We start from the raw sequence: 27,662 nt of genomic DNA, 5'->3' as shown, positions 1-27,662 counted from the left end.
TAAAGATTCTATGCTCTACTCGGATTTGTGGACAAGGGTAGATTTATGGAAAATGAAATGAATGACGACATGAAATTACCTGAAAAATTGTTTATTTCAAATAAGTTCTACAGAAAAATAGTGCAATAAAACATCTAGTTGTTGAAAGAAAACAATTAAATTAACGACACTCATTTTTGGCATTCTGTGTATATGCCAGATTTCACAGTCTTTCAAATGGCAAAGATACTTGCTATGGGGTGGTGCATAGAAAAACATGCAAGGTAAATTATTCCAGCAGATTTTTTTTCTTTTCCCAGGTTGTAGGTGTACCCTTATTTCAATTACTTTCAATAGGCCCTTGTGTCATTCTGTACCGACCACCCACAAAGTTATGAACATGCTCACTATTGTGTAGAATTCATTGATTAGTTGATATTAATTTCTGTCCTTCCTTTTATTTCACAGAAATGTAGTTATTAAATTAATGACCCAAAAGCAAACAAAAACATATTTGACCCTGGAAGGATGAATAAATGATCATCAACCCTATTAAGTAGCACTAAGCATGGAATCTGTTTTCAGGATAGATGAGTCAAACTTGGAAGAAACAATGGCACTGCAATACCTGACCCCTTCGTAAAAAAAGAAAAAAGAGAGATACACACACAGACAGGAAATTCAAGGTCCTCCTCAGTAAAATGGATCTATGCATCTGTAAAATAAAAGTTGTTGGAAGAAAACAATTAAAAGTTTTGATCTTCCTTTTAAATTAACCAATCTTACAGAGAATCAGATTATCAAGTACAAAATTTAGAAGCCATGGAAATAATATAAAATAAAATAAATACATATATAGGAATACAAAAACAATTGTGAGTTGTACTCGGGTTAAATTGGGATTTGGGAGGTGGGTGGACCCTGAGATCCGGTGGGAGGTGGGTGAAAAAAGGTACAGACCAATGAATGTCTCAGCTCAAAATAGTTGTATTTTTAATGTATTGTGCACATAATTGTAATTAAGAAAAACAATGTTTTAAAAAGAATGTTTACTATTGATGCAAGCTTTTACATAAAATATTTCAAGTTTATTGAGTGTCATTAATGCTGAGAATTGTTTTACCCACAAAAATAATCGGTCATCCTCCTCTTTTGTCCTCCCTTTCTTCCTCCTTTATCCATCTTTCTTAAACCGTCGAATTGAAACAAAATGAAACCAGCGGCGACTGGTGAGCTGAAAATTGGTGATACGCAAAACTTTCCTTTAAACTAATCATTGATCTCAAACTGTTTTAATTAATTTTCAGTGATTAACAAGCATGCAAACGATTTGACTAAGCAATTGGAAAGGGACACACAGCTTCTTCGCATTGTGTTAGGGAGATTAAATGATAAATGTGATTTAGAAAAATCTGTTTTAATCACTAAACAGTGTTTAGTGATTAACTAAAATCTTCCAGATTTTCCTTGAGTATCAATGCAATTAATCCACAAAATATACTACTCAATAGCAATACTATCATATACAGCCAGTTCTCCCCAAATAGGCAGTTTTAGCGAGTAGCCTAGGCCTTATAGCTTACATTTATCTTCATTTGCAGTACGAAATTGTACACATTTTTAATCAACATTATTTGTGGATAGCTACATGCACTTCTTCCTCCGCACTTGAATTCATGGAAAATATCTGCAATGCGTAGATTGTAAACAAAATTGAAGTGCAGGTTTTGCTTTGTTTGTTACTAATGAAAACAGGTTGAGATCAATGATTCGTTTAAAAGAAAGTTTTGCGCCCCACCAATTTTCAGCTCACCAGTCGCCACTGAAAAACGTTATGTATGTGGGAAATATTCAATCCTATCTTAGCTGCTGACCAGCAACCTGCTGATTTTGCTCAAGCAATCAAAGTTGCCGTTAATAATAGCCGGTATTTGTGGGGGCTGTTTATTCATCTCTCTTTAAAATGTTGCATAGATGAAATTACATGTTAATGAAATGACCTACCGCGTCCGCTTCCAAACAATCAAGACAATCAATGATATTTTTCTTTCTGTGCCTGTCTATATAAATGACTGTTCCTCCTGAGATTTTTTTTTTTATTCAGATTTTTGATTGGTTGAGTGAGTAACTGGCTAGAGGGAACACATGGACTGGAGCATACGAAAAATGAACTGGATTTCCATAGTCATTTGTAAAACTGCCGGTCAAAATTATTTATTTATTTACCAAAGGTGGGTGGACACCGTCCACCCACGTCCACCCCCAATTTAACCCCTGGTTGTACTCACATATTGTATATATTTCCAGAATCTGAATTTCCAGACACAGAATCTGATTTAAGATTTACATATCTATACATGTTCAGTATATTTGATTGTGAAATCAGTAGAGGAAAGGCAAAGACAAACCCTAACCATACCCCAGTTTATTCCTAAATTTGTTATAGTTTAAAGTATGTGAAATTAATTGAGAGATTTTATATAAGACTTCATAGTACAGTGGTGTCAAACTTGTGCCATGGAGGGCTGTGTGTATGCAGGTTTTCATTCCAGCCTCAGATCTTGATTATATAATTAGTTAAATTATTTGCTGAATTAGGGATGCAGGTTTGTGCACAATGGTGACCCGACGTCTATGGTGACCCGCATTGTCTAAATAAAAATTTTCTTATATTCTGTGCTTCAATGCAGTTAAACGCATATGGCTGAATGAGTAATTGGACTCAATTAAGGCAGCATTAATTGGTTGGAATGAAAACCTGCATACACACGGCCCTCCATGGCACGAGTTTGACACCACTGTCATAGTACATTAGAGCGAATAAAAATGAACTGAACTTGAAAATGAAACATTTGAAAATACAATACTATATCTCCATGCATTTGATTTCAGACATCACTATTATAAATATGCAATAATATATTCACCTTCAAATGCATTCTTTGTCTTCTCAAATTTATTTCTCCTTCTAGAATTGAGAGAGGAATCGTGATGAGAGAAAAACAACAACAGAGGCAAAAAGTGAATTCTACTGAAGAGACCACAAGGAAATGAGAAAAAAACGAAAGAATTGTATGTTAACAATGAAAGAGGGGGGGTTAAAAGGTAATGAAATTAATTGGATGAGAGGGGAACGAGACAAGATAGAAATGCAGAAGACAACAAATACAGGAATAAAGTGTGGGGAAGGGAAGGGATTAGGATCCTGATAAAACACAATAGTATTTGTAATTAAATGAAGATTGCACAGTATGCAATGCAATGTGTTTGAGGAATACTGTCATTGTATATTCCACTATGCACCTAGGAATTTGTTGGGCCAAAATTGACTCCCTAGTCATGAAACATTCTAAAGGGAAAACCGTATTGGTTGCAATAGAGTAGGATTTATTTAATCCCAGTAAATTTGAACCCTTGGTTAGTCAGTGTTCGAACCCGGAGTGTTGTAGGACCGTGGCCTTCCAACACCAGGACAGGCAATAGCTTCACCTCGTAAATCAGGAGAGCACAACCCATATTATGTTTGAGTTCCCTCTGTGCTATTGATCAACCAATAAAATAAAGCAGTCGTTTGATTAGATGGCCGATCTGTCTTAATGGACATAAATGATTTTCCTGGTATTTGAAACACGGGCCATATAACAAACCCCAATGGACCACAGCCTGCCAGGCCTGGATGTATTTACCGCTGGTTTAACCTTAAACACTATTGCATGCTAAATCACACTGTGTCCTAATTCTGATGTACTGTAACATTTCATCAAAAAAAGCCGGTTTGAGCTCACTCCCCAACCCACAACGCCCCCCCCCCCCCCCAACCCCACCTCACTTGATTGTATACTCCAGTGGAACACGGTATTACTTTACCTTTTCTTTTGAATCAGTGGCAACAGACCCTGTGCAATGGGAAACAGCAGTCAAGGGAGGGCTCACAATCAGAGTGAATAAGAAATCATTTGTTTGGATAATACAATGGTAGTAACTGTTCCACATTTCAGTTCAATCTATAATATTCTTCCACTAAGTAGTGTAAGAGCGAGGAGAAGGATGTTACCAGATCTGCTGAACATCCAAGAGCAGAGTTTGATTAGACCATACAACCCCAAGGCCACAGCCACCATGGCCATGGAGTCTTCTATGGTGGGACCACTAACCCCTGAGTGAGAAATTCAGAGTAAGAGTAAAAGGAAAACAGAGAGAAAAATAGTATGTTTTAATTACTAGAGAAATACATGAAGGTTTCCAGACATTTCAGACTGTTAAACGTTGAACATTTTTATGGCTAATTATTCAGTGAGATAGCTTCACTGAAAACAGCCATTCACTTACATACTGAAATGAATACAATCATATGTACACAATGGAAATAGGTTGGGTCATAGCACTGTATGATTAAAGTTATTCAATTGGACACGAGTACTGTCAATGGTAGTAGATAAATATATGAACTTTCAAGAAAGTATAAAATATAAACTCAGCATGTTCACACAATTCTCTGAAATACAGTGGGAATTTTCTCTAGAGCAAACGTATTCGACACCACATCGTTCTTCAACCCACCAATGATGTTAAGGGTTGTGCTGGTCCGTCGGGTGCCCCCAGGGTGGACAGCCACACAGGTCACCTCTCCTCCCCGGCCCAGGTCAAACTTTCCCAGGTCCAGTGTCAGCCGGCTGCTCTGGCTGAAAGTGCCATCCGAGGCCTGCCTGTGCCCCGACATCCCCCCCGTGCCCAAGGACTGCACTGTTCCATCTGCCCCCACAAACTCCCAGCGGAACTCCAGAGAGAGGGGGGAAAAGCCAGAGGCTTCACACTGTACGGTGAGCGTCTGACCAGGGAAGGAGATGGGAAGAGGAGAGGGGGAGATGGAGAGGGAGGGGGGTTCTGGAACAGAAAGTGTACATTGAATACAATATACATCAACACTGACTAACCACCCGTAAAGACATAAAGCAAACCTGCAGTATTATAATAAACACAGTAATAACTGAGTGATGACTACTAAAATATGACCAACTTTACATTATTTTTCATAACAATTCTTATGGAAACCTTTTTCCATTCAGTTTGATAGTCAAATACAGATCAAATGACATTTTTTTCTGAAGGTAAAACAATGTACATACAAATACCTTGTGACTGGTAACTACTCAATCTGCAGCAGTTTAACGGCAAAACAGTTATCAACTTCCAAAGAACATTTCCACTCACCCACTATTTCCAAATCTATAGCGACCTGAGCCAGCAGGTATGGAAGGTATATAGTGCAGATGTAAGTCCCAGTGTGTCTGACTTGAGCTTCCTCAAGGAGTAGTGAAGCATTTCCTGTTTGATGCAGGGCACTGATGTCAAGCTCCGCCCCCTCCTCTGAGCTCTCAGCCAATCGGTCAGTCTTGGCATCATAGGCCACAACAAGCCTCCCTGCCCCCCGGAACTGATACCGCCATTCTACTGCAAACCCCAGTTCAGAGAGGGGAGAAGAGGATTCCTTCCAGAACCAACAGTTCAGGACCACAGGTACACCCAGTCTGGAGCGGACCAAAGCAGATGAACTGAAGACACTGAGGATCACTAATTGGGAGAGAGTAGTAAAATGAGATGGGCGGGTAAAGCTTTCAACATAAATGCTGTGATATAGCATTTGAGCTCAAATGACGGGGTGAACTTCTATATTACCTATACATTTATCTAGAGATTTACTGATAGAACCTATGTGACAACACGGTGTCATCTGAAATCTGAAACAATAGCCTCAGATTGAAACCAGATGTCACATATTTAAATAATGAGACTTGGTTATACACCAAGTTTCCAAACCAATGATCAACAGTGTCATGGTATAAATAATTAATTACAGTTCATGAGTATAAAGCGTTTAAACAAACAGATTCCTTTAAATAACAAATTTACAAAAATACACTACATTTTCACATTGTGTTTGTGCCCTACCTCTCCAACTGAGAAAAACATTATTTCTCGAATTACAGAACTTTAAATATTGTAACTAACTTACAAATAGTGTAGGTTTAAAGCTATATTGCATTACAAATTTAACTGCAGTTATATAGTGGACAGGCAGATCTGACATTGTAAGATGTTACAGCTCATTTTATTCTTCTTAACCTACATCATTGGACTGTGTTGTTTACTCTGGAGGACCGCACTAAAGACACACAATCGGCCTGCCTTTCAGTGAGCATTTTGGAGCTGGGTGTTCTCCAAGCTTCATGGAACTGCATCATTCATTGAATGCACCTCAGATGTAACAGCCTATTTCTTTAAAATACCATTCTTACCATTCAGATCGTTGGTGGTCTTGGCAGCCCGCATTACACTAGACAGTACTAGTTGATCATCGAGACCCTTCAGCGAAGCTGAAAACCAGTCAGCCTCCAGGTAGATTGGGCTCTGACCAGATCTAGTGAGCGGGGCAGCCCAATTGACCATAGAAGGCTGAGGCAGAAAAGGGTTTATTTCACACTGGGGCTTCTTCACAGAGCCCTCTGGAGAATGCAGAGATGAACTGCACAGGGAGCCACTTGGGTCTGTGAATAGGAGATGTGACCTTTACATTGTTTGCACTTCCTGAACAGTGAGTAATGAACTGCATTTATTAGTGTGCATGCGTGTTCCTGTTCATCAGTTAGTGCTTGCAATCATTCCACAGTGGTAATTATCAGGCAGTAAGTCATAAACCCATTAGTTCTTTGGACCATGTTGACTGATACTGACCAGTGACGTGGTAGATTCTTGTGGGGTCTACGCCAGCTGGGGTCTTATGTGGTGACTCTGCTCCTGTACTGTCGGGGCTTACTCTAACATACATCAAGGACTTGTCCTGATTCATAGCAGCTGGGAACCCTCCACCACGCCCTGGCTTCTCCTGTACAAACCAACACTCCACAATTGGGCAGCTTGTCCCATAAACTGATGGAGAGAGAGAGAGAGAGAGGGAGAAGGAATTTGAGTTTTAACAAACCTTTATTGTACAATTCACAGCCAATGGCAACAACAAACCAAAATTAAGAAAAAAGAACATATATAAAAAAACAAAGGGAGAAAGAAAAACAATAGAACGCACAATTAACATAAACCATTACTAATACCATCATCTTAGTATGCTGTTAAATACTAATTCTCCTCCCTCCAGCCTACACACAGCCTCCCCATGGCACCACCTATCCTGAAAAACACAAATGTCCTGCATCCTACTGTAGTACTCAAAGTCTACTGACACCCTTGATCTGATGAGAGACTTATACATCTCAATGATGCTCACCATTACCCCCGCTTTTACTTTTTTCTTCCTGCTGAGGTACACAGCCATCTTAGCCTGTCCCAGCAAGAAATTAGCTATACAGGACACTTTTTTGTTTTCTTACTACAATGAATGCCAAAAAATAAACCCTTGAATGGTAAAGACTACCCCACGAGCAGCCACCAATGAACTAACCATGCTTAAAAGAGGACGGAGTCTAGTACAGTCTTTAAAACAGTGGAGAGAGAGAGAGAGAGAGAGAGAGATTGCATTAGAGTATTATTGAGTGCAGTAACAGCAATAATATAAAGAATGTGAAGAGCAGGTGACGTTGACAAATGGTTGTGTGTGTGTCTGTCTGTGAATGTAATTTTATCATTTTCCCTGGAAACTCTCCCAGCTGTGTTACTTTCTGTTTCATGCAAATGTCTATAAGACGCAAGGTAGAATGCAGGGTGCTTCCCCAACTGGCACATATCCCTCCCCTCCTATCTCTCTCTCCCTCTCTCTCTCTCATACACACAGACACACACACACATACACACATACACACACAGAAATAAAGATCCATTTAGTGGTACAAAATATTCGATTCATTATCACGTTAACGATATTATAGTTACAACGTCACAAAATGCATATTTTTTAACATTTAGTCCCTTCGTGTTGTTGCGGACCATATGTCAACATGATCATGCTACTTACCTTGCGAAATGTAATTCACGGCCAGCAGGACGAGTGTGAATAGAGTCGAACTACCTGCCATGATGGCTGACGTCGATCAACTTTATGTTTAACCTTATGCCAGCACTGTAGTCTTTCTTCAAATGCTACTTCTTGAATCGTTATACTCAATGCTTCAACGTTAAAACAAGTCAGAGAATGGCAGTCGAGCCGTTGATAACCCAGTGCTGAATTCTTACTCACTTTCGGTTTCACTGTACAACTGATCATGCGCGTACAGTTCGTAGATGACGATTTAAACTGTTTTTGGGTTACTGGTTTGGCTTCTCTGAAAATTATACTCAGGCGTCAAATAACCGGAAATTAATTTTCATGAACATTTCATGGCCCATTCTGCTGCATCGACACGTATGTTACTATTACACATTCAAAATATCCACAAAATAAATATACGCCTAGTTGGGTTACACGAAGCATGTTTGCGAAGTGGAATTCGTGTAAAGTGAGATTTTAAACACTGGATGGGGATCAAACGCTTCTGATTAAGTATGGCTGCACTTTGTCCAAAATAATATTCTGTCTTATCTCCAAAGCTCTCTGTAGCCCAAACCTCACAGTTCATGCTACATTCGGTTTGGGCTACAGAGAGCTTTGGAGATGAGATAGAATATTATTTTGGACAAAGTGCAGCCATACTTAATTAAGTATTCAAAAGAGTGAATGTTATAATGAATAAATAAGTGAATGCTATGAGCAAATACCAAAGCATAATATTAACAGTATTATTTTAGGCCAGTTTAGTAGCCTAAACTATTTAAATCATTTCAGGTTTCATGACATTTCCACAAAAAACAACTTCTTATTCTTAAACTTCTTATTTTTCTTATTTGTATTATTGTTGTTATTGTTGTTGTTGTTGTTGCAGTTTTGTTTTTAACAGTTATGGTAACAGTAATAGGAAACATATGTACAAGCAAATCCTTGTTTCCCATATTGAAATGAGAGTTACTCCCTTACCCACCATACCAGTCATACTGTTCTTGCTTATTTTCTCAACTCAGTTTGGTTTCTCAGAATCTTTTCCTCATAGACACAGAGATGAAAAACAATAGCTACTGTAATTGTCTGCCTGTCAGTCAATGACAGTGGCATTGTCTTGGAATATGAATGCTTCCTTTAATAAAGTAAACAGGATTACTGAGTAAGCAAGATAAAACTGAGTAAAACCCTTTTTATTTCAGTCCATGTTCCAGATTTGGGAGCATTCTGGGTTTTACTCAGAACAGTTATCCAGCTAACTCAGTAATTCTGCTTTGTGTTGCAAGCCCCAGATCTAAAATATGACATTTTATATATTTTATTCTGAATTTACACTGCTCTTCTTGAGAAAACCCTTTAAAATAACTTCTGTCCGAGGCTAAGGAACCCAAAACCTCATTTCATTTAATTGGCACTTAGTGAAAATATAAATATATATATAATTATTCTTAATGAATAGTTTCATGAAGTTGTGGATTTTTTTCCACTTGCTGTATAACAGGGCCACAAGTTGTGCTAATAATTCATTTAAAAGTTCAAAAAATATATATTATGAACTTAACTATATTTATGTATATTTAACTAAAAGAGTGTACAGTGCAATATGACAAATATGACAAAAATGTAAGAAGCCTGAAGAGAGTATGAGAATTATATATTGTTTCATGAAATTTTATTATTTTTCAGTTACTTGACAAAACAACAAACAAAAGAATGCATTGAATAATTAACCTATTTACACCATAACCAGTCAGAGTTTTATGCTGTTGATTTATAGAGCGTATAGAGCTTAATTAATTTCTAGAGGACTGGCACTACAGACAAGTTGAATGTTGCTCAAATCAATTTGAGTGGGCTTGTGTGCTGTATTGCATCTAGTCTGAAGTGTCCAGTCAGTCTTCCTTTTTCAAAGGGCAGTATGGGCAGAAGTCTCAGATTCAGCAAGCGCTTTGCTTATTTTGTCACCTTGTGGCTCTTGTTTGGAATTCCTACTGCTGCCTGCCTCAGAGTCTGATTGAACCATACTGGGGAGGTCAGAAGCTGGCTTAACCTCTGACTGAATGGGGGCTTCAGCAACAGGGCCAGATACTACCATTTCTACATGCTCATTGGTTGGCTTCCCAGGTGATGCAACAGGGTGTTCAAACTGGACGCCACTTGATTGACGCTGCAGTGCATGCTGTGTGCATGAGAAAGACCGCTGTCTAGGTGCAGGCTGGGGGGACAGGAAGTTGGGTGTGGCTGCCCGAGCAGCTTCCTGGGACCTTTCGGTGTCCTCTTCCTCTGCCTCCGAGGTTACTTCCTGTAGAGTGCTTATTGGACGTGATGGGCGTCCAAGGATTCTGGGGGAGACCAATGCAGTTACTGATTGGAGAGGTTGTGGACGCCAGTTCTGAGGGGAGGCACATCGCTCTTTACCTCCTGACCAATCACTGCAAAGTGAGACAAGAGATGATAAAGCTGATGGTGAAGGAGCAAAATGTTTAACTCTTCTGTGCCAGTATTTCATTTGTACTGTGTGATTGTGAATGAAACATGACACCATCATGTTGGCATCAATGTAAATGTTTCCTGATTTAACAAAGGAATGCCTGACATAGATAAAAAATGATTTTTGACTTTTGTGAGTAGTGGTGACCTGAAATAATTTTTAAAATTCTATGGAATACTGTGAATAATGTTACAGAGCTTTACCTTTGCTTCATTTTAATGCAGCTTACCTGGGGTAAAGTGGCAAGGCTTCCCGATGACCGATAACTCCAGAAAAGGAAGCGCTTCTCCCAGGAAGACCAGGTGGTCCAACCCATGCGGAATAGGAGAAGGTACGGTCCTCACATAACATGTCATTAACTGGTTCCATGGAGACATGCCCTCTGTGGGACCTGTGAGCCAATAGGAGCTCCAGGACATGATGATGTAATCCTTCACGTGCTGCTTCTAGTGGGCGTCGACCTCGGCAGTCAGTCAAATCCTGATTGGCTCCATTGAGGAGGAGAAACCTGGCAGTGTCATAGCAACCATGGAGAGCGGAGAGGAAGAGAGCAGTCTCACCCTGACAAAGAGAGGAAGTGTTCAGGATCATACCATTATGCATTGCTCTTTATGATAATGGCTGATCTGCAGTGGGTTTCAAGCCACAGACCTCACCATCTTCATGATGATGGCAAAATTAACTAAGTGAACTAAGGTCCAAAGACCAAGGTCTCTCTCTCATCAATTTAATCCTAAGGGAGAACCGAGAGTAAAACTATCCTAAAGGTTTTTTTGTTACCTTGTAGTCTTGTAGGTCCACTGCTGCACCATAGCGAATGAGAGTTCGAGCCAGGGAAAGGTGATTAACTGAGCATGCCCAGTGAAGGGCAGATCTCCCTGAGGGGGTGGGTGGGGGTGGGGGGTGTGGAAAGTAGATGGGCACAAATGAAAAATGGGGGAGGTCAAGATGGAAGGGTGAGGTGGGAGAAAAGAAACAGGGTTGGAAGATACATGTCAAACAAGGAAGCAATGTGAGAAGGTGGGCAAAATAAATAGGAAGAAGAAAAGATGGAGAGAGTATGTCAAATTGCGAGGGCAACAGTAAGAGTAGGATGGTGAGAAAAGGGTGAGTGCCAGGAAAAATGGAATGGGAAAGAAAGAGAGAATGACAACGCAGGGGAGGGGAATGAATGAAAGGTGAGTCAGCCCACAAGGACAGAGGGAGAAAGGAGAGAGAGATAAGCAGGTGAGGTTAATACAGTACATTCACACTGACTGGGCACTACAGCACATTAACTCTGTTCTGAATCAGAAGGGGGGAGCAGAGGTGCTAGAGTGAAGAACACAAGGAGCAGTGGAAGCAGTGTTTTTCATTCATTTGTTTTTCAAGTAGCAGAAAAGCAAATAAAGAAGGAGGAATGGGATGTGGGGAGAACCAGAGAGAGGTTAAACAGTTTATACAGGACCCTTCTGCTTGAACAAGAAATGCCATATTAAGATAATGAAATCACACATGTGATGGAATTCTTTAGTACAGACACACACACGAAAACGCATTACTCGATTTATTCATTTTAGAGTTACCAGTTTGCTACAGATAAGGGATAAACTAACTAAACAGGTGGTGACAGATACAAGTTAATAGAGGTACAGGTATTATGTTGCACAGTGTAAAAGACCATGTGCTTTATTTCCAGTTCAGTTCTTAACTAAATGACTTAATTCGTCATTGATGCTAGATGCCAGGGGAGTTGCACTCCCCTGCTTTAGTGTACAAGCATGGAACTCATGCTACCTGGACTCTGTATATATTACATAGCTCAGACAGCGGGGCACAGAGTAAGGAGATATGTTGTATAGTACAGTACCAGTGTGGTCCGTGTTGTTGACCGGCACCCCGGCACGCAGCAATTCCAGAACCACTCGGTCGAGACCACTCCTGACTGCCCGAATCAGGACCACAGATCCATCTGGACCACACCACTGAACTGGAGCAGTCTGAAAAACAAATAGATAGCATTTAACTGGGCACACCAGTATATCACTATGTGATACACTCACTCTGGAAGATTACACATAACCAAACACTAGAGAATGGCAGTTATGAGATCACTGAGAACAGAAAGAGAAACAGCCTGATTGGTTTAATGTGACTACCGACATAATGGGCTATATTTTAACGATCTAAGCACATGGTCTAAAGCGCACGGCGCAGGTGCATTTAGGGTGTGCCAAATCCACTTTTGCTAGTTTATCGGTGGATAATCTGAGCGCAAAGTAAGGCGCATGGTTTAAAGGGGTTGTACTTAGTCTCTTAATTAATCATGGGTGTGTTTTGGGTGTAACATGAAATAAACCAATCAGAGTGTCATCTCCCATTCCCTTTAAAAGCCAGGTGCGCTTGCACCTTGGCGGATTGCTATTATAATGACGGATTTGCCAAGTAGTAGGAAAGAATATAATAATAAAATATTACGACTAACCATTATCACATGTGATTTCCATACTAGTCTTTAAACTATAAACTAAAGCGGTTCAGTCAAATACCAATAAGATTTTGACTCACATTGTTGTGTGTCCTGTGGTTTGGAGGGCTGGTGTTTCTCTCCCATCCTCCCGGTGAAGCTGGAGATATAAGTGGTTTCATTTTATTTACAGCATTGTTTGCTTCAGGGCTACACAACTTTAGCTGCACAACTACTTTTTTCATCTTTTATGCAATTAACTTTCTTTCAAAACTGTGGCGATTATAACCTTCCCCTCAAACTAAAACTGAAAAAACATTGCTGTACTTGTGTTACATTAACTCTTGAAAGACTGAATAAAGTACTTGCATCTAAACATTATACAAACATTACAATTTCAAAAAAATGACATCCCACAATACTGATATCTACAGAAGTGTGAGATTGACTTCTGTAGCTACCCTGTGTTGGCGACTGTGGGCTGCTGGGTGTGACATGGAAGTGCTTCTGCTCCTCGGGCCGGTGGTCACAGATGGATTTGTCCTGTCGATGTGAACTCCTCACGTTGATGTCTTCCATAGAACTTTGAGTCATATCTGTATCACTTCCTATATCCAATTCCTTTTTGAGGGGGCTGGGGTAAACGGATATGCAGATTTTCAAAAGGACTTTCCTTTTACAATAGCAGTGGGGTAATTTTGGTAATAAGAAAAGTGTTTATTATACAAATGCATTCTTCAATGTTCTGTGTTTTCCTAAATTCATAAAGCGTAATTTCATTTAAATCAAACATTAATCTTATTTTTGTATTGCAACTCTTTGGCGACAAATGAACATTCTTTAACACATTCTAAAATACCTGTGACATGCATGTTTAGAAGAGAGGGTACCACAGTTTCAATACTCATGCTGCCTATATTATCTTTCTGCCTTGGCGGCAAATTATCTGTCTCACCGTAGCCTAATGGCATCCTCTCCGAGTGGCTCCCTGCGCCTCTTCCCATTCTCTTTCCCCTTTTTCTTCTTTTTTATCCCAATTCCTTTATTGCCATTCTCTTTCTCCACTCTCATTCTTTCCCCTCGATGTGGTGTATGCTGGGCCCAGGCCTGCCCCCGGTGGCCACTGTCTGTAGCTGTAGATCTGTGTTGCACCCTCTGTCCCTCCTCCTGTGACTCTCTCCTCCGTCGAGCCCGTCTAATCAGCAGAGCAGCTAGTATAGCCAGAGCCAATCCCAGTCCAGTTGCCACCCCAACCATTGCCCATAACCACGAAGGAGAAGCTATGGAATGAGGAGACAATAAATAAATACATAAATAAATCCTGACAGCAAATCAATTAAAATAAAAAAGACACTGTTTCTGTAAAAGAAATACACTGAAAGTGGACTGCTAATATAACTATGTAGATTATATTATATTAAAACTATATCCTTTGGGTTTGCTGCTTTTATTTTATATGTCAGTATTGTTTTGAGAAACCTGTTCATTCAAACACAAAGCAATTTGAAATTGGTATCACATCTTCATGTCAAACACATTTTTCCTGTACTATCTGATGGTGACATGAGAAACATAACTTGAAAAGCAGTTTTGCTTGGTGAACATCGGATTATAACTGGCATACTGTTCACATTCTCTCCCACTGTGTACTTCTCTCGCTCTCCCAATTCTTCTCTCACACCCCGGATTGCAATGACTGCTTGGATTTCAGGGAATGGGGGATATATTGTGTGCTGCAATGTCATCAGTGTTCGCAGGAAGTTGGCTGCTTCAGTGGAAAATTGGAAACAGGTAGAGGGGAGCCTGGAACATGGCCTGTTGTCAACCTGGAGGTACAGTAGTGACCTAAGAGAAGAGTCAAGGTAGGAAAAAGGAAGTGGGAGAAGAAGGTATGGTTGACAACAAACCTGAGAAACAGAATATATAAATAATCAAGCACTTATTATAATTACCCGTTGGTATCATGAGTGGACGCCTGAGTCAACAGTTCAGCAAGCTTCTGAGGGTCAAGGTCGTACAGGTTATGGCTGGAGTGGAATGGTGCAACACCCCGCAGTTTGAGAGCCGTTCGTAAGAGAATGCTGAGGGCCCACAGCAAAGACCTGTTACGGCTTGGGACTTCCTGACTGGGAATGTTAGTGTGGAGGATCAAGGTGCCATTTGCCCAGAGAGGGCTTTGCTGGTTGAAGCAATCACTCCCATCCCAGCCACAGGGGGCACTGTCACACCCCTGCTCGCAGTATGAGTTGCCGTAGTGGTCTTGGCAGTACTGTTTGTAATGTGGACTGAAAGATGAGAGTGGAGGGAGAAGTTGGGGGGAAATGATAAGAATGACAAGAAAACACAGAAGATGAAGACTTCACAAGCATATTCATTGAAATAAGGGTATACATACATGTACGATATACAGAAACAGAGACTCATACAATAAAATGGTTAGAGTTTTAGAAACAAAGGAGATATTTCAAATGTAAAGTGATATAAAGGACCTTATTGATACCTGTACTTTAAATATAGCTAATATGATAAATTGACTATAATTAGGAATTCATTACAACATATCTACAATTTTTCCAAATAAAAGACACTTAAGTTCTAGAGGACATGCTGATTAGTTTTCATTCCTGACATGTGACAAGAAAATCAATAATCAAACTCATTCAGTTCATGAGGAAATTCTGGTAATAAGTTTATGCAGGTGGGTGAAAACATGGAAGCCTGCTCTCCTGTCAGGCACATTGAACTTACTCGCATGTGTTCTTCACCAGGCAGTCAAACCCATCTCTCAGACACTCTGGCTCTGAACATTTTTTGTCACATATTCCATCTGCAAATTTAGCCTTACAGGTCTTGGCAGAAGGGCATTGGGCCCAAGGGTCACTGGGGACAGCAGCTGTGGGAAGAAAATATTAACAGAGAAAAGGTGGAAAATATTGCGCTCCCAGACAAGACATGCGCCCACTGAAATTTTTCTTGATATAAATTGCATTAGAATGTAACTGATCAATTTGTTTACAGTGGGTTCACGTGCACACATGGATCTCCATACCATTAAAAATGGCAAAGCTAACACATTTATTTGCTTGTCAAACTGCCACAACTCATTTGTATGCCTAGTATTCAGAGAAGCCAAAACCTGATGCTGGCAAATAGCAACAGGAAGTGCATCTCAAAGCCTTATTTCTCCCGCCTGTGGGTCTATTTTAGACAGGTCCTATACTTGATTCTTCATGAGATGAGATGCAATTCATCAAAATTGAAGTCTTCTTTATCCACTGCTTTTGAAGATAGTTTTCAAATTAATTTCATTTTAATTAGCCAGGGAGTGTAGCTACTACTAAACTAGCACTATTTTGAAGCCTGTTCCCTCCATTTTCAGGGAAAATTAGTTAAAGTATGGACATGAGGACAATTCTCATTTTATTACCATATGATCATTGAGAATGCAGATTAATGTATACAGTCATTCGTTTTTAAATTGTAGCTGACAAGGCAAACTGCTTGGTTTGTGTGGCCAGGAAAGTGGCATACTTTGTCACCAGTTAAAACAGTTATTTAGCCAAAAAATGTATACATTTTTACAAATCAACAAACTATTGTTGGTGGGAATCTAGAAAGGAAAAGTGAGTTCACTGTGCATCAGATCTTCCATTCAGATGACAAACTTGTGAATAGTTTGAGATATACATATTTATGTGCAGCATTATTAGTGGGCTTGCTTGCGTGTATGGACACACGGACGCTACAACCACCAATAGAGATGTATGGACACACGGAGGACAACAAATTACATTACAGAGGTGAGGACATGCCATAGCTAGCTAGCTATATAGTTAGCCAAGTTTTGCTCATGACACTTTTAGGATATGACTAATCCCTGGAACATAATTGCTACTTGCTGATCCCCGGCTGTATATGTAACGCTACGATGCGCCGTGGGTCTGGATGGTTTCATGCTTCTTCTGAGCTATGCGCCCTCATTGAAATGCATTGAGGCTTGAGGACAGTGCCACTTGTAATTTGAAGCAAGCCCACACAATTCCTTCAGGAATTGCAACCTTTCTAGTTGTTATTGTTTTTGTTTTTTTGGGGGTTTTTTTGGAAGTTTTTTAGTTTTGGAAGTTTATTAAATATTATTCGTTTTATTTAGTTTTTAACTTTGGGGTTATTTGTTTGGCAGACAATCCCATGGAATCCCAAACTCCAGGGGTGACTCTGCAGCCAGTAATGTCACTCCACATGCCTGCTGGCCACAGTCAGCATGAGCACATTGGAATTGTGCTTCTATTGGTGAAATTGATTATATGTGGACATATGTAGATTTCTCTATGAATAGGATCATTTACAGTGTGTGGTGAGCACTGCAAACAAGGAGATGGTAAATGTCTTATTGAAAATATTGATGCAAAATGAATCTGCAGATTCTAGGCTGACATAAATATATTATTATATATGTACATGAAAGTATATAAGTATCAAAAAATCCATAGATAATAAGAATTCTCCTATCAGAATGCGCCGTGCTTCCCTTCAATTCTATTACTGCAGGAAATGAAGCTTGAATTAAAAATAAAAAACCCTATATTATGAAGTATGGCTTCAGTGTGAACTGCACAGGAAATAGGAAATAGAGGGCCTGACACAAACAGGAAGTTTCCAGGAGAGGCAGGCTGCAACAGGAAATGGAGGGGGGGTGGGAGTGGTAGGGGGTTGAAGGTCGTCACTGTGGCAATGAGGAACGTTAACAAGCGTAACAATAGACTTTGCAGGTGTGTAGAGAACAATTAATCAAAAACAAAGGCTAGGGGCTGACAATAGAACAGGAATTCAAAATAATTTAACAGCAGTAAAATTATTATTCAGTGAAAAGAAAACGGAAAATTAATTCATTTTTTCACTAAACCCACCAACCGAGCCATTTATTTTCAGATCGCCATTTTGTCTGAGGGACATATGGCTGGAATTATAGACAGAGAAAAGAATCATAAAATGAAATACAGCAAAACATTTGATAGAAAAGTATGCTATGAACTATTTTTCATTTGGCAAGACTATCAGATCAAGACATCAAATGTGTTTTGTCAAAATGATCAGAAACAGAATGGTGGAACCTCATAATGGGTGTCACAAACATTTTTATATCACCACAGTTTAACATGCTCGAAATGCAGATATATAAGCATGTAGTAATCCTTTTATCTTACTCAGTTTTACCCTTGCTCCGTTTCTCTTACTGTGAAGTAATGTGATGGCATGCTTACCTTCACCCAGCCATCTCCAACAGCTGAGCAGCAGAGCAGCGGTCAGAGCCAGCAGCATGGTGTAGTGCGGGATGCAGAAGGATGGGGTCTGGGCCACTATTGTCCTCCCCACTATTTAGTCCCCTTACTAAATAAGTTCACAGGAAAACTTTCCTCCGCGATGCCACAATGTCCGATCCTATGTGTCTGTGATTCCTCCGGTCCAACGTTTCTCAGAGGGGTTTGTCTGTGTAAGTGTCAGTCTGTCAGGTCGGGGTCTCCTCTGATAATGTCTTCTTTCCCCTCTGTTTCTAAGCTGTATGGAACCGTGTGAAAGCTTGTATATAGCCTACCCCTGCACACACCCCACCCCCCAGGCTCTCTTTCTTTTTCAGAAGCACTGCGGATATCTGGATCACTTCCTGCCACTGTGTAGAAAAGAATAGGGATTGGGTGTGTGTATCAGTGTGTTTAGAGTGCAGCACATTGAGTATGTGAGTGTGTGTGGAGCCTAGATATGTGTTATATAGCCTATTAATACTTCTGTTTGTCTGAATGAGATGATGGAGTAAAAATGCTGTACCTAAGTGAAAATGTAATTTTGTACATGGCTGAGATCACATATTTGTTTGCTGTTAAAACCTAGGCCTATGTCATACATTTAGAAGTTTTCAATATAATTTGAGAGGGTGAATAAATTCCATTCTATTGTGTTTTGACAGTATCATCAGTATATGCAGCTAAATTATGTCCAGGATACATGTGTCTGTGTCTCCATGTGTGTCCTGACATGAATAACCTTGTTTCTAAGACCACTTTGCCATTATCTCAATAATCACTGGAAACAGGAAACAATCAGCCAGGGCCTCACACAGAAGGAGAATAAGGATTCAAAACAGCCTGCTGGGATAGCCGAGAGTCGTGCGATGGACTGTAGAGGAGTGAGGACCAGTCATAAACTGGTGTGGTATGAGTCTCAATGAAATCTACCTGCAGTGAAACCTGGTGCAAAGTCTACATCCGGAATTGATTCCCGGCGTTCACAAATAGCATTGGCAGCCCGTGAGGCTTGGACTTTTTTGAGGTCAGGAATTCTCTCATTCGGCATAACGCCAGCTATATCACCTGAAACATGTTAAGCACAGACAACAAACGATGACCAAATTGTCTGAACACGCTTTCTTGCAGGATAAAAAATGCATCTATCGTTCATGCTATTGAACCATTTACAGTGTCATTTCAGCAATGCCAATGAATGGCCGGCAAGTTAATGAGGTGTAGAACTGCATATTTATTTGCCACAGAGTGACACCTGTAATTACCTAGGTACCTGTGTATAAATATGTTTCCAGTCATATGCCGTCTATCATAGGATAGTACATTAATTTCCATAAAAGGCGGAGCCTCCTGCCCATTAAAGTAGGCTACGTTTACTTTCGGTTTTAAATGCTGCGCGTTAAGTCGGAAACTGGTCGCTTAGCAGCATACGTCTTTGGAAGAAGGTGACTAGCTAATTTTTATTATTCATACCGCTCAGTTTTTCCAAACGCGAAGCTTGTTTTATTAAACACAATAATATAATAATAATAAAAATTCTGTAGCCTAGTGTAGCTACCATACAGTCTCTGGTAGCTACATTGGAGGAGCGGGCGACTTCCTATGGGCTGCTGCACCAAGTAAAACTTCGACCCACGAACACGTAAGTTACGTAGTTTTTAGGCTACGGCTTCAAATTTATACTCGTGTAATTTAATTCAATGTGACTAGCTAGTAAATTATAGCACGCGAGCCAGTTTGCTAAATGAGCATATGAAGCTGGCAGAAAGTGAAACCGAAAATCGAAAATGATCTGCTACATATTTGACTTGGTTCTCAGAACTTTTAGGGGAATTTACAAGCTAAATACACATAGGAAGCACTAGCCAGCACGGTCTTAATCTGGATAACGTTAGTCGTCCAGTAAGTGTGTGTGTGGTTGTGCTCATCATCATCCTCATCCACCTCTCCATGTCTCTCTGACCTTTCTCTCAGAATCAAAGAAGATGCAGAAGATGGCTTTCTCAGTGCTACTGTTTTTGTGCATGGATGTCTGTGCGGTGCAGGCAGTGCGTCTGGCCCAGCTCTTGCCATTCCTCCTCCCCCATCCTTTCCTCACTCTATGGGGTGGTGGCCTGCTCCGTGCCTCTCTCCTTCTCCTCCTCACCTTCTCCCAAGGGTGCCCACAGTGGTTGAGATGTCCGGAGGGGCTCCAGACCCTGGGAGTGCACTGCTTCCTCTCACCAGCTTACATCACACTTCTATGGGTCTATGGGCAGTCCACACTGGAGCTGCTTTGGGGATGGCACTCCTGGCTTGGGGTATGTGTTCATGGGAATGTAATAATGTTTTAATGCCATTGTCAAACAGAATGCAAAATGTACTGTATGTTTACCTACTTGTGTTCCAAGGCAAAATTAAGAGCACTTGACCTGGTGTGATCGTCCATGAAAATTAAGATCTGATATATCCTATAATTTTCTCAAATTGTTTGGGAAAGTATAATTAATTGTTTTATTAATTAGAAAGGTGCAAACAGTGTATGCAACGTACTCAGTGATTGCATAGGCAAAGAGCTGATTACCAAGAATTTATGACTGTAAGAAAAAAATGATGGCATTTGAGTAATTGAAGGAGGCAGTTGCTTTTTTCTTAACAATACAGTACGCTGCATTGTCTTACAGATAGTGCAGGGGTACATAGTCACAGCTGTGTCTCTGTTGCTCTGGCAACGATACATTCCATCACTCTCTACTGAGACAACCAAGGAACCAGAGAAAAAGAATGCTTCACTGCAGAGACTTCTGGGATACATGCGCCCATACACCATGCGGTTTGCCGCAGTCATCTTCTTTGTGGTGGTCTCTTCCCTGGGTAAGTACAGACTTGATAACCTTACATCAAAGTGAAGCAGCTTCATTGCGACAGTATGCATATAGGCAGTGACAAGGCTCTGTTGGCACTTCTGTCACACTTGTTTTGCAGTTGGATGTAATCATTTTTGTAGTAATTTGTTTTGTTACATAGTGTATGGTGTTGTTTTCAGATGCAATATTAGTTAAAAACTGTATGTTCTTTCACAGCACACATATAAATCTAATTCCATTTCCATGATTTTCCCATATCAACACTTTCCTGAAGGACAAATCACGTTGCAGTTAGATTGAATAGAGGCTTGAATTTCATTGATAACTTTGTATTAGCATTAGAGGACAGAATGCCGACAACTATGAGAGCAATCATTCTATGACACCACTGTGTGCCTGTTCACAGGTGAGATGGCCATTCCCCATTACACGGGCAAGATGACAGACTGGATCATGAATGAGGATGACCCTGAGGCCTTCACTCACGCCATCACAGTCATGTCCCTGATCACCATCATGAGGTGAGCTGCCTTGAACCTGAGTCAATAATAAGTATACTGATCATGACAATGAAGTAAGTCACATTTGCCTCATTCCCTTTGCCATCCTTCTCTGTTCTCTCTCAGTGCGGTCTGCGAGTTTATCTGTGACCTCATTTACAACATCACCATGAGTTGCATCCACACCTTCATCCAGGGCTTGGTTTTCCAGTCTGTCCTGAAGCAAGAGATTGCTTTCTTTGACACAGTGCACACCGGTGAGATGACTGCTACCGCTTGTACATGCAAACATTTACATAGAACACATAAAGGACATACACCGCACACACAGTGGTTAAGTTATGGTGGAAAGTCCAAGATCCAGAACAGAGCCGCATCCCATATAATAGAGAAGCTGTTACCTCTGTAACCAGTTTCAAACACACTGTAGAATAGATATGACATGAGGTATGTGATTATTGTTGTGGCTATTATGGCTAGCCAGCAGCTAATCTATAAGTAAGTGCACAGATACACTATGGTTTAGATCAATCTAGCGTATTCAGCCCATCTATCTGAACTTTTCCATGAAGGGTTTTGGAGGTACCGACTTATGCTCCCCCACCCATTTCACAGGTGACATTGTATCACGCATTACCACGGACACCAACACCATGAGTGAGTCTCTGAGTGAGAAGCTCAGTCTGCTGATGTGGTACTTCATGCGCGTCATCTTCCTCTTCATCTTCATGCTCCGGCTCTCCTGGAAGCTGTCAATCTTCACCGCCCTGGGGCTGCCCATCATCTGGGTCATCCCTGAGTTGTCTGGCAAGTTCTACCAGGTAGGCTGACTTCCAGGAACACAGTCTCATGGCACAAGAGGCCATGGGCCAATCATTTCTCCTTTCAGTTAAGCACCAAAGTTTAAATTTTAAGTTTAAAAAATCGATTTTTAAAAAAAAAGCCATCTTCAAACAGTGGCTTCAGTTTGAGTAGGCATTAATTCTTGGTCTTTCTTATCTTTTACTATACATGTACTTTATGCCATTTAAGGAATGTGTACACTAACATAGTGACGGTATTATGGTGAATTGTGTCTCTCCCAGTCATTGTCAGCACGAGTTCAGGAGTCTCTTGCACGAGCTAACGATGTTGCCATGGAGACCTTCTCTTCCATGAAGACCGTAAGGAGCTTCGCCAATGAGGACGGCGAGACCCGGAGGTACCAGCAGCGGCTGGAGGAAACATATTCACTCAACAAACAGGAGGCTGCGGCCTACGCTGCTTCTACCTGGACCAACAGTGTGAGTTTGATGCTTTTGGGTTGTCAGGATTCCGGAGCAGGTTTACATATTTGCCTTAACATGTGCATAGTCAATAATGTAATTGTAAGAATAATGAAATGAAAGGTTATACAATTTAAAGAATGAGAATTAAATGGCAAGAACTTTCAAAGGCTTGTTTAATATAAAAAACACGCACAAGCTTCATACTCCGATTTATTTTACAACACTATATGAGGAGCTACATACGGTATAGCAAGTATACTCATTGTTTCAGAAGGGGGTTAAATGGCAACATTTTCTTCCCATCTCATTCCCATCCTGTTGATGCCCCTTTTTCAACGGTTGAAAGTCATGGCTAACTGTTCATATGAAAAGGTTATGAATGCACTTTGAGCCGAAGCAAAAGCAGTCTTGATTATACAGTCGACTGTTTTCCATAAAAGAGACATGGAGTGATTCTCTCTTAAATGAACTCATTTGTCAAATAACAAAATTCCTTTATTTCCAGCTATCCAGTTTGGCCCTGAAGGTCAGCATTCTGTACTATGGTGGAAGGCTAGTTACAGGGGGTGCTGTCAGCAGTGGTGACCTGGTGTCTTTTGTGCTGTATGAACTGCAGTTCACCTCCGCTGTAGAGGTACGACACATAGATCCTTTTCAATGCAATCTAAGGCACTGCCAATATGGTGTCCATCTGTGTCTTGTTTCCAACTTGACTAAGGCATTTGGTCCATTTCAAGACAGAGATTCCTATGAGTGGGATGTAAATTAATCTCCAATATCTAGGATTGGAATTGATCTTGAATTGTAGTCACTGAGGTTGAAATAGACTTTTTTAGTTGTGTTGAGCTTTCTGGAACCTCGCCTATTATTTCCCTCAGGTTCTCATGTCATACTACCCCCATGTGAAGAAGGCCATTGGGGCCTCAGAGAAGATCTTTGAGTATGTGGACCGCAAGCCTCAGGTGCCCCCCGATGGCTCTTTGGCTCCTGAGAAACTAGAGGGGCATCTGCAATTCAAGAACATCACCTTCGCCTACCCAAAGAGACCCGAAACGGCTGTACTCAAGGTGCGTGAAAATGTGGCCAGTTCATTTTAAAGACAGCAATGTTTTGTGTCATTTTCTGTGAATTCTCAGTGAATTCTCGGTGGCTTTCACTGTGAATACTCCGCACATTCTGAGTGACAGCTCAGTGAACACTTTGAAAGCTTTGTGAATGCTTTCCCAGGGCTTCTCTCTGGAGCTGAAGCCCGGTGAGGTGACTGCCCTGGTGGGCCCCTCAGGTGGGGGCAAGAGCACCTGTGTGAGTCTGCTGGAAAGATTCTACCAGCCTCAGGAGGGGGAGATCCTGCTGGATGGAAAACCGCTGCTCAGCTATCAGAACCAGTACCTGCACAGAAAGGTACCATTAATATGCTGCACAGGTGCATGCATCAGTACCTGCACAAAGTAACAGTATCATGATGTAATACACGCCTACTTACCACAAATACCACACTATTGCATACAGCTGCTCTGGTCCTGATCAACTGCAGAATGCTGAATGTCAAACAATGCATGGTGACGGTAGAAAGAACATTAGTTGGGAAAATACAAGGCCAGTTACGTAACCATATTGCTACAGTTCTGCCCAACGTGCTTTTTCAATGACTGGTCTCTTTTTCTGTGTCCAGATTGCTGTAGTCAGCCAGGAGCCAGTGCTCTTTGCTCGCTCTGTCATAGAAAACATTAAATATGGCCGAGAGGATGCCACCGATGAGGAGATTTTCAGGGCTGCTGAAATGGCCAATGCACATAAGTTCATTAATGACCTGCCAAATGGATACAGCACAGGTCAGTCTGAACAACACTACTTGTGGATGCTTCTTTGGGGGGGTTTCTAAGCATTGGTTAAGCTGTGAGTAATGTTGATAATGTTGGTACTGGTTAATGACTGATCAATAACATAACCAGCCCAGGTTGATGTTTGTCCTATCTTTGTGAAGGTTTTTGTTGTAGATATTTTTGCATGACCATGAATGTGTGAGTGAGCCTGTGTTCAAATGCATCTATGGCCGCACCATGATGCATATTTTAACTGTATTACACTGTATAGGTTGGACATGGAACCTCCTGAACCTCTATATAATAACTGCTGTATACCTCTATGTATTACTACAATTCCTCTTTTGTCACAGACGCTGGAGAGAAGGGGGGTCAGGTCTCAGGTGGTCAGAAGCAGAGAATCGCCATTGCCCGAGCTCTGATTGGACAGCCTAAGATCCTGGTTCTTGATGATGCCACAAGCTCCCTGGACACTGAGAGCGAGCACCTGGTACTAACATTATTTTCCACCAAATTCATTACTGTAGTATCATTATAGATAAAATGTCTGTGCCCCCTCTTTTTAACATCCCTCACTGTAGATTCTCTCTTTGTCATCAATAGGCCACTGCTGACCCTTTCTCTTGGCATAACCTCTGTGTACCTAGGTTCACCAGGCCCTGCTCAAGAGCTCAAGCCGGTGCGCGATACTGTTGATCGCTCACAGGCTGAGCACAGTGGAAAAAGCCAATCACATCATCTTCCTCCAAGGAGGGGAGGTGCTAGAGGAGGGAAGCCATGCTGAGTTGTTGAAGAAACGCGGGGCTTACGCACAGCTGGTGCAGAAGCAGAACACTGCGTTCCAGCGCAACACTGAGGAAGGGGCAGACAAGGAGCGTGCAATATGATCTGGTGCTGTGACATAATTTGTGAGGTCCTGCTCCCGCCCTATCTTTTTATTATTATTTCTTTTGGCAGGGAGAGTCCCACTGAGACCAGGGTCTCATTCACAGGGGGACCCTGCTTACAAATGAAATGGAACTCACATTAAGAGATACAGGTATTGAAATAAGGACGGAGACATGGAGAAGGCTTAGAAGGTAAAAGTGAAGAAAAATAAAACTAGGCAAGAGTGGACACCTGTGCTGACATCACATGATGGCTGTAGAAAATGAAGCCAACGAGGTGTATGATAGGATGCACAAATCTAAACGAGAGCCAGGCTGCAGAGGGCTGTCTGTCTAGGTGGTATGCAAGATGCTACACATTTTGTGTTTCACTTGTCAGCACACTGCTGATTAATAAATAGCTCACTGTTCATTATTTTTCTTTTCTATCTCATGGTTGTTGTTTTTTTTTAATTTTTCACACATGGCTCTGGCTATCTAGTGCCTATAGCTGGTTAGCACCGGTTAGCACATTTGGCTGTCTCCACTTGCTCACATGATGTTATCACAGGTGTTCAATCTCTCCTGTATTTGGCTCACTCTCTCGCTTATGTCCCCAAACACATTTCCAGTGTAATAGATGGTTGGACAGAAGGTAGTGTGCAGTGCTGTAATGGTGATTGATTTGTGTCTTCAGAATGTAGTGTACATATGTATGAAAGCACACTGCACTATAAACAAATACAAGTGGGTTGAGTGTGTAAACAAACATTTGTGTGGTTTGTAAAAATAAATAAATAACTTTCTGTGCGGAAAGCCCCGGCTCTTCTGGTTTCACTTTTATTTTACAGTATGACCCACCACACAGCTCCTGAGCCCTAATCATGCAAGAAGAGCTGCATCATCCTTCTTGTCAAATAACAAAGTTACTGCTGATACATCTGGGAGCAGCTCACTTACTCACGTCAATTTGTTGAGTGAGAAAATGATGTCAAAATCATTTTATACAAACCTATGCGTTTTTAGGTTTGGGTTCTGGGACAAAATTTGGGACATTCAATGAAAAAAGTACAAAGAAGTACATGCCTAACAAAGAGGCCTTTAGATGTTGTGGAGACCCACCAACTGTTGATTTTAACCTTTATAATACTTAGAAATAGTACCATTGTATTATGAAATAACCCTCTAACTGACCTGTTTTGATGATAACTATTTGTCTGCCAAACCTATTCTGTCTTTGTTCACCTAGTAACTGATGGTGCAGGTGTGGGAACCAATAAAAAAAATGTTTTTTGTACATGTACATATTGTGCAATGCATATTGGGACCAGTTAAGCATGCAGCCAATACACAGATAAAATGCAAAATTCCTCTGCTGCCATCTAGTGAAAATTATTACAACCTTCTAATACTACTGAAAAACTCCAACAGAAGTTCTGATACAGGATGTGCAAGACAGCTGCAGTAAACAAAGACTTCACACAAATCACTGGGACACAATACTGTGTTTCTTGTTTAGGGACAGGGAGCATGTGGTCTGTGGTCATGTGCTCTTTTGAGGGGGCTTCTGGGAAGGCAGGTGCAGAAGTGTGGTTTAGAGGAATGGTGTTGTATGCTTTCTCTGAGTGCAAAATAGGTGGAGATGTGGGTAAGGCACCAAGCAATGCTTGTAGGCAAGCAATCACATTGCAGCCATCATTTTAAGTACTCACAGAATGTATGTACTGTGTGATGCAATGGAGATCAACATCTTATTTCTAAGGGTCATTGATGTTTGATGCAACTCAACATTTCTCAGAAACTGAGTTTCATAATATGTAGATTTAAAAAAAAACATGTACTTTTAATATTAATCATAAATTTAATCACCACCTGAAGTGAACTCAGATAACGCTCATCATATCACAAATCAGATGTTGGGGTGTACTTTTTGAATTCTTTATAACTCATTTTATATGTTTATTCACATAGAAATCTGTTTCTTTGACTTTTTCACTGGCATTTGTTGATTTTGTTGACATACAGTATGACCCATATATTTTTTAATTTAAATTATACGCTTCAAATCTTAAATTTTAAACCTAAACCACCCCTGGTAGGAGGTAGCTAATTGTGTCCCATTGCGGTGGAGCCCTGATCAGTTAATGAAATACCGCTTTATAAAT

The 27,662-nt window shown here is 40.8% G+C and overlaps 3 protein-coding genes across 5 annotated transcripts; 1 reads left to right on the top strand and 2 right to left on the bottom strand.

Annotated features, from left to right (window-relative positions):
* Positions 1–75: 75 nt before the first annotated feature.
* Positions 76–8,187, bottom strand: LOC135263158 (tapasin-like). Of its 2 annotated transcripts, none has more exons than XM_064350832.1 (9): positions 7,943–8,187; positions 6,712–6,906; positions 6,276–6,524; positions 5,191–5,550; positions 4,540–4,863; positions 4,034–4,135; positions 3,847–3,875; positions 2,907–2,947; positions 76–694 (listed from the first exon to the last, which is right to left on the bottom strand). In XM_064350832.1, exons 1-8 carry the CDS (start codon positions 8,001–8,003, stop codon positions 2,936–2,938), a joined length of 1,332 nt encoding a protein of 443 aa, XP_064206902.1. In that variant the 5' UTR covers positions 8,004–8,187; the 3' UTR covers positions 76–694; positions 2,907–2,935. The 2 variants fall into 2 exon arrangements, with proteins under 2 accessions (XP_064206902.1, XP_064206913.1); XM_064350843.1 differs by having other exon boundaries at positions 76–686.
* A 1,423-nt stretch (positions 8,188–9,610) lies between these two features.
* notchl (notch receptor, like) lies at positions 9,611–18,520 on the bottom strand. Of its 2 annotated transcripts, none has more exons than XM_064350767.1 (11): positions 18,159–18,520; positions 15,646–15,790; positions 14,850–15,182; positions 14,522–14,742; positions 13,853–14,177; positions 13,359–13,531; positions 12,999–13,057; positions 12,301–12,430; positions 11,232–11,329; positions 10,681–11,012; positions 9,611–10,302 (listed from the first exon to the last, which is right to left on the bottom strand). In XM_064350767.1, the coding sequence occupies exons 1-11, from the start codon at positions 18,214–18,216 to the stop codon at positions 9,867–9,869; spliced, it is 2,310 nt and encodes a 769-aa protein (XP_064206837.1). In that variant the 5' UTR covers positions 18,217–18,520; the 3' UTR covers positions 9,611–9,866. The 2 variants fall into 2 exon arrangements, with proteins under 2 accessions (XP_064206837.1, XP_064206829.1); XM_064350759.1 differs by having other exon boundaries at positions 9,611–10,392; positions 18,159–18,512.
* A 1,055-nt stretch (positions 18,521–19,575) lies between these two features.
* tap1 (transporter 1, ATP-binding cassette, sub-family B (MDR/TAP)) lies at positions 19,576–26,313 on the top strand. The gene is made up of 14 exons (XM_064350821.1): positions 19,576–19,639; positions 19,739–19,836; positions 20,169–20,494; positions 20,858–21,047; positions 21,447–21,561; positions 21,667–21,797; positions 22,156–22,361; positions 22,626–22,823; positions 23,314–23,442; positions 23,687–23,875; positions 24,036–24,209; positions 24,481–24,640; positions 24,985–25,121; positions 25,279–26,313. The coding sequence occupies exons 3-14, from the start codon at positions 20,180–20,182 to the stop codon at positions 25,516–25,518; spliced, it is 2,184 nt and encodes a 727-aa protein (XP_064206891.1). The 5' UTR covers positions 19,576–19,639; positions 19,739–19,836; positions 20,169–20,179; the 3' UTR covers positions 25,519–26,313.
* Positions 26,314–27,662: the final 1,349 nt, after the last annotated feature.

The sequence above is a fragment of the Anguilla rostrata genome, chromosome 1 (genome assembly GCF_018555375.3).
Source record: "Anguilla rostrata isolate EN2019 chromosome 1, ASM1855537v3, whole genome shotgun sequence".
Lineage (NCBI taxonomy): Eukaryota > Metazoa > Chordata > Actinopteri > Anguilliformes > Anguillidae > Anguilla > Anguilla rostrata.
Note: the sequence above shows the minus strand (reverse complement) of the source record. Positions and strands in the feature narration are given on the sequence as shown.